The 7,136-nt window shown below is 47.0% G+C and overlaps 1 protein-coding gene across 1 annotated transcript; it reads right to left on the reverse strand.

The window, feature by feature from the left end:
• Positions 1 to 2,813: 2,813 nt before the first annotated feature.
• LOC149868472 (syncytin-2) lies at positions 2,814 to 3,534 on the reverse strand. The gene is given in 2 exon segments (XM_090037639.1): positions 2,814 to 3,068; positions 3,070 to 3,534. Coding segments are annotated over 2 exon segments (720 nt in total).
• Positions 3,535 to 7,136: the final 3,602 nt, after the last annotated feature.

Genomic DNA, 7,136 nt, shown 5'->3' on the forward strand with positions numbered 1-7,136 from the left:
CAGGAGTAATTCGGCAGAGCTTATGACAACTCTGCTGGATGCCTTATACCAGTACCTCTGTTGCCGTACCTTGCTCCAAATGTCTCTGCCAGTACTCTGTTAGGGCGGTATTGTGAGGGACTCTGCTTTGTTCTGTTTGGCATGTCTGGCAAAAGGAGGTGGGGAGAATATCTAAGGGTGTGGGCAGATGTAGATTTGCAAAACTTCAAGTCCCATTCACATTTAAAGTGCTTCTGCACTGCACAGTCTTCTAGGTGAAGCACTTCAAAATGGCTCTGAGTCTATGCTATGACAAAGCACAGTGGCTAGGGGGCTGGAAAGCAGAAATCCCAGCAGGCCTTTTGGGTCCAAGTCTCTGGAATCTCCTGAGGACTTCTGAGTATAGCAGAGAAAGTCCATAGGCTGTTTGCCCCCACTGTCTCCCAGCTTCTGCTTAAATGGGCTTCATTACTTGCCCTATTCTAAGTGGTTACAATTATTGTCTAATGGGGGGTAGGTATTAATTCTGACATACAGATACCAAGCCCCAAAACAAAGGAACTGAACAGGGTGTGTTAGCATCCCCATTTTATAAAGTCATGGACTAAGCCCACGAGCTCCTGCTTAGGCTGGCAACACATTCTCCAACCACTGGTTTTTAATTTGAACCTTCCCTGTAAGAAGCAAAATGCAAACATGTACACCCCCCACTTCCTTCACCCAAAAAACCATTTTCCTTGCATGGGGAAATAACGAATAATTATGCTTCACTGAAGTGACATTATGGGCCATTTGTGTACTGCCAAAACCTGGAAGGCATGGTGGTAGGGGAGAAGAGGGGACAGATGCTGTAACATTGAACGTTACTTGGTGATTAGGTAGCTATTCATGCTGTTTGGCTTCTGAAGTGTAAGAAAGCCTGTGATGTGATAGCCAAGTGCTGAGAGATCCCCAGGTGCTGAGAGGAGGAGGGCTGGTTTGTCAGAGGTGAAGGAGGAGGATGTTTGGCAGAGGTGGTGGTGTGGAGTGGGCAGCCAGGTATATAGACAGGATAATAAGTTAGGATGGGCCATACTGGTCCATTGGTGACATCAGAGCTGTTGTGACTTGACAGCTCTAAGCTTTCTGTTCAGTGACCCCAAATAGGAGGAGGAACTCCCCAAAGTTGCCCTGGCTTTTCTCCTCATGTATGACCAGGATAGAGGCTGGACACTGCTCACACTCCTTATGGTCAGCACCCTCAGAGTTCTCAAAAGCCTCAGTGTTGACCCCAGCACCAGTGAGAAAGTAGGCTTCCATGGGATCATCACCAACTACAATCTGCAATGTCTCTTCATAGTTATAAGTCACCTTGAAGTGCTTGATACCTAACTGACATCACAGGCTATCTTACACTATGCCTACACTGTACCAACTGCAGTTGTGCTCCTGAGTTGCCTTTCAGAGGTGACGTTGGACGTAGATGTCACTTAATTGTAGTGATTCATCTTCACCAAGCACTTCTTGTTGTCCCAGATGGCAGAAAGTTCCTGTGCCTACAATGAGCACTTTTTTTCGCCTGAGAAGGGGCAGAGCTGTGGAAGTAGCCAGAGGAATAACAAGCAGTTTCTGCACCCTGGGTGGCAGCAGATTCTGGCTAATAGTGTCAGTGGCTACCATTTTTATGCCTCCTCTAAATTGGCATCCAGGGCTGGTGGCCCACTTGCCCACCCCTAGTTATGTTATTGGAAGTATCCAAGTAACCAAGTATCTCCCTTTCCATGTGCAAGTTGATGATTGACTCACATTGGAGCTGATGTTTTGGTCTGTTGAAATAAACTCAGTGGTTTAATTTTGCTACTAAATTACACATCTATTGTTCAAATGAAGGTTGTTGATGAAAGTGGTCTGAAAAAGGTAATCATATTTGATGGACAGTATCATATGTGAAAGGAGGCAAGCTCTGGAAAACATGACCTTAAACTGTTGCCCTGAGGGGTCAGGCTCTCAATATTGCACTGTTAGACAGGAAGGCATGGTGTACAAATGCACATGCACACATAAAAATCAATTAAGCACACACTGACTAGGTGCATACACCCCTATTAGGCATACACACTCACACTACCAGCTCAGGCACATACGTTCAAAATAAGTGGTCTAGGTTCACACACACTACACACACCAAATTTAGACAGAATCAGTTACCAGTTACCAACATCTGCACATTCAATACACATATGCTGATTACTAATTCATACACCACATGCACAATATCTATATCTATAAATATATATGTGTGTATTCACTAATTTACACGCATATGACCCACCTACACATACACACACAAGTGAATTCCTAAATTGGGTACTGTGATATGTATGTACGTATGTGCTTGGTGTACTTGGGATACCTGGAGAAACGTTGAAGTAAAAAAGTAGAAGCAAATTTTTTCATGCTGTTTCCTGATAAGCTTATTTGAAAGCTGCGGTGTTATTCTCGCTCAGCTTTTATCCATATCACATCTTCCCCACCATCCTGACCCGACACAGTAAAACACTCCTTTCAGTACTTTTCCATTCCTCACCATTCCCCCTTTGTAAGCGCTTGTGCTTACATCTCTACATTCATAAGGCTTTTGACATTTTCTTGTCGTTTGCACTCATAGGCCACTTCCTTGAGCACCGTCATCTGTAATTCGGTCCTAGAGAGCCTAGAAACACTCTGAGCAGTTTTTGATAGACAACAGTGTAAACAACACAGAATCATTTGAATAATAATGAAAATGGGAAAAATGCATAATAAACTTAGGATACACCATTTTAGCAGGGATCCCCCTACATCTGGATGTCCCCCTACCACTCCCACCAATCGAAGGGTTTCTCCTCTGCAACCGCATGGATCACCTGCAACTGCCTTCTTATGGTACAGAGGTCTTTATCCACTTGTTGGTGCTGATTGATCCAGGTACAGCAAGTGTGATTAATAACAGTACAGACCCCACCCTGGGCAGCTAAGAGATAATCCAAAGCCATACGGTTTTTGGTAGCCACCTGCCCTATCTGGGTAATTTCATCATTAAGAGCTCCTAAAGCATTGGCGCTGGCATTAAAAAAATTCCTCCATAACTCCTGAAATGTTTACAATAGCTCTTTCTAGTTCAGCTACCCACAACCAAGGGAGGAATCCCCTAGTAAATTGATGGACTCCTGTGGGCTAGCAAACCAGTGGATTTTCAACAGCTCGCCTAGATCTGGGCAAGCCAGGTGGGAGATTAGACACCTCATGCAGAGAGAGGCTTGGGTATAAGTCAAATTCTTGGACAAGTTTCCCCAGGGTACAGGTGCTGACCCAGTGCCAGGGCAAAATCTTGTGGGCATCATTTCTGCATAGCCAGAACAAGCTTGGAGTGGCTACAGTGCTGAGGTCCCTACAGGTTGTGCTCCCAATCCGGCATTTTCGATTGACCTGTAAGGTATAGGAAGGGGCACGTGTGCTCCCCACCCACCTGCATTGAGATATTGATTGGTTACAAGAAGTAGAACCTAACAACACGTAAAATTCAGACCCATTCATTACCAGACTATGGGTGTCCTCCAGGGTTATATGAATAGTGAGACATCCGTTGGTGCACTGAAGGGACGTGTTTCCCAGAAGGATCCTAGACATATTATGGGAGTGATAATCGAAGGCTACTCAACATTTGGGGTAGCGCCCCACTGAGTAACCAGTTTTGCCCATCCTACCACTCCAATTGGACCTATATCACAGGGCTGCTTCAAGTCTAAAAGACGGTTTTCAGCTATCCCAAGCCTTTTTCCATCATTCAGAGATTGACTGCTGTGTTCTACTGGAGTGGTAGGAAAATCTGACGAAGCTGGTATTGGTACTGTTTCTCCAATCCTCAAGGGCAATCGATAACCCAAGCACTGGGATTCCTTTGGCTGGGTGTGTAGGCTCATGTATGCACACCCAGCAATTTGTAAGATTGCCTGCACTAGCAATGCTCTGCCCCAGGAACATAATATTGTTCTCTTCCCATGCCCTGACTAAAACCCTGGGCATGAAGCAGAATAAAAGAAAAGGCAACATCTTGGGGCCTTTTCAAGTGGTATCCCAAACACTGCTGTCCCTGGGAACTTCGAGGGGCTACCCTTGACTAAAACTTCGGCCTCCAGCACACTACCACCAATAAAATACTGACCACAAGAATACAGAACAGCGTTACTCCCTGAGGAGTTTTTAAATCTACATAATTATCTGCAACTTCCCAAGGGTTAGTATGATTCATACTAAAGTACTAAAGGCAATTCAACACATAAAACAAAAGTTCATAGCCACAAATAAAACTTGGCTAGCTATGTAGGCTATTCTTCAAGACTTCGTCATCTGACCTTCACTCACAAGGAACCTCTTTGAGATTTCATTGTCTGATCTTTACTCACAGGAACCCTTTGGATCTTCATGGAAGTATTGCTGGTGAGAGAAGCATTCTACTCCATCAGGGCGGTTACTGTCTTGCAGTGGGAGATATGGACCCAAGCAGAAACCCTGGCAATTTTCACAGCAGGTGGGGTGGTCAGCAGGCCCCTTCCACCGAGGCTGCAGGCAATCCTTTCTTTGGTGGACTTTAAGCAGGACCCAATCTCCCGGTTGGACTGGATTGACAACCGAGTCACCACCTAGAGACTGATGCTGTGCTGTGGCTTTAACCTGCAACGAGATAACTTTGAGTGCCTTGGTGAGCCCTTGGCAGTAGGTTAATAGAGAATCATGTAGATGAGTCAGATGTTGGGGTGGAGGTGTGGCGAGTCCCCTCATGGGTCGACCCATAACAATCTCAAAAGGCGTCAGACCCAAGGACCTCTGAACAGAATTTCGGATTTGGAAAAGTACCAACGGGAGGGCCTCTGGCCATTTTAGACCAGTTTGTTCACAAGTTTTCACCAAGCAAAGCTTAATATCAAAGTTTTTTGTTCCACTTTACCCCCACTCTGAGGATGATTTGGCGTGTGGAGCTGGTATGGGATGGAAAGGACCTTGCAAACATGTTGGACCACCTGGCCAACAAAATGGGAGTCATGGTCTGAGTCCAGGGAAAGGGGTAGACCGAAGTGGGGCAGCAGGTCAAAAAGAAGCTTTTTGGCCACAATGAGGGCATCAGCTCGCCGGCAAGGGTATGCCTCAGACCAGCCACTAAAAAGGCAGACAGTGACCAACACATACTTCCAGGGTCCCGACCTGGGCAGCTCAATAAAGTCCATCTGGAGGTGGGAGAAAGGCTAATGCCCCAAAGGTCTGTGGAATGTGTGTGGCTGGCGGGGTGGTCGGCCAGGGTTGACACTATGGGCACTGGTGACGAAAATGGGCTACCACAGCAAAATAACCTGGGGCATACCAATGATGGTCTACCTTGGCCATCAACCCCCCTTTGGCCGAGTGGGCCACTGAGCGGGCCATTTGGGCTGAGAGGGACAACAGGGCCCAGGGGGCTACAAGGTGACCAGATGGGTGCCGCCACAAGGAATCAGAGTGGAGACAGCAGCCCACAGAAATCCAGGTGTCTTTTTTGGCATGTGGGGCAGCATCCTGGAGGGAGGGGAGACAGGGGAAGAGAGGTAGAGAGCGGCCTGAAGGACCGGAGCTGACAGTTCTGACAAGGCGGTGGTCTTGGCTGTGGCATCCGCCCTGTCATTTCTCAGAGACACAGGATCATCAGCAACAGTGTGCAATTTGCACCATAGGACAGCAAGGGTAGAGGGAAAAAAAATAGCATCCAGGAGAGTAGTAATAAGGTGATGGTGAGAAATGGGAATTCCAGCAGAAGTAAGAAACCCTTGCTGTTTCCAGATCTGTCCAAAGGAATGGCAGTTACCAAAGGCACAGCGAGAATCTGTATAGACATTAATGGATTGTTCAGTGGCAAGGTGACAGGCACGAGTGAGAGCAATGAGTTCAGCAGCTTGAGCGCTAGTAACAGAAAGAGGAGCAGATTCAACAACGGCATAATCGGAGCAGACAGCGTAGCCAGCTCGGAGAAGTCCATGATCATCTCGAAAACAGGAGCCATCAACATAGAAAATGAAGTCAGGGTTAGGCAGAGGGGTATCTGAAAGATCAGGACGAGGAAGAGAAACAAAATCCACAAGCTGAATGTAGTCATGGGGTTTGACCATCTGAGGGTGAAGGAAAAAGAGAGGCAGGATTGAGGGGATCACAGCGGACAAGGGTCACATAGTCCGCAGCCAAGAGAACCACCTCATAGCGGGTTAAGTGGCCGGGGGACAGGTGCTGAGTCCTGCCGCGTTGGAGAAGGGCAAGGACAGCGTGAGGGACAGCAACAGTAAGGGGGTGCCCAAGAACAAGGTTACCAGTTTTAGAAACCAGCAGGGCAGCAGCAGTAACAGCGCGGAGGCAAGGGGGAAACCCAGAAGCAACTGGGTTGAGGGAGGCACTATAATAAGTAATGGGACAGTGTGGAGAAGGCCCAAAAGGCTGGGTTAAGACACCAAAAGCAGTACCTTTGTGTTCATGACAGAAAAGAGTGAATGGCTTAGAATAGTCAGGAAAACCGAGAGTGGGGGAGGAAGAAAGGGCTTGCTTGAGCTGGCAGAAGGCAGATTCATGGACGTCATCCCAGGGGAGTGGATCAAGTGAAAAATCACAGGTGAGAAGGGTGAGAGGTTTAGAAAGTTCAGAATAATTAGGAATCCAATGTCAGCAGTAGTTGGTAGCACCTAGAAACCCACGGAGCTGGCATTTAGTCTGTGGGCGAGGGAGAGAGAGAACAGCAGAAAGACGATCAGGAGACAAGTGACGGGTACCGTGAGAAATAGTGTACCCCAGATAGGTAACAGTCTGACAGAACTGGAGCTTAGAGCGGGAGGCTTTGTGGCCCCATGCTGCAAGTTGCTCTAAAAGAGTGACAGAGTCAGTTTGGCAGTGAGGGAGAGTATCAGAACAGAAAAGCAAATCATTTACATATTGAACTAGCACAAAATCATGAGGCAGCTGGACTGTATCAAGGTCAGACTTGAGAAGTTGGCTGTATATAGTGGGTGAGTCATGGAATCCTTGAGGCAGACGGGTGAAGGTGTATTGTCGCCCTGATAAGTAAAAGCAAATAAATATTGAGAGTCAGGGTGAACTGGTATAGAAAAGAAAGCATTACAGAGCTC

The sequence above is a fragment of the Crocodylus siamensis genome, chromosome 3 (genome assembly GCF_052110815.1).
Source record: "Crocodylus siamensis isolate JL-2025a chromosome 3, ASM5211081v1, whole genome shotgun sequence".
Lineage (NCBI taxonomy): Eukaryota > Metazoa > Chordata > Crocodylia > Crocodylidae > Crocodylus > Crocodylus siamensis.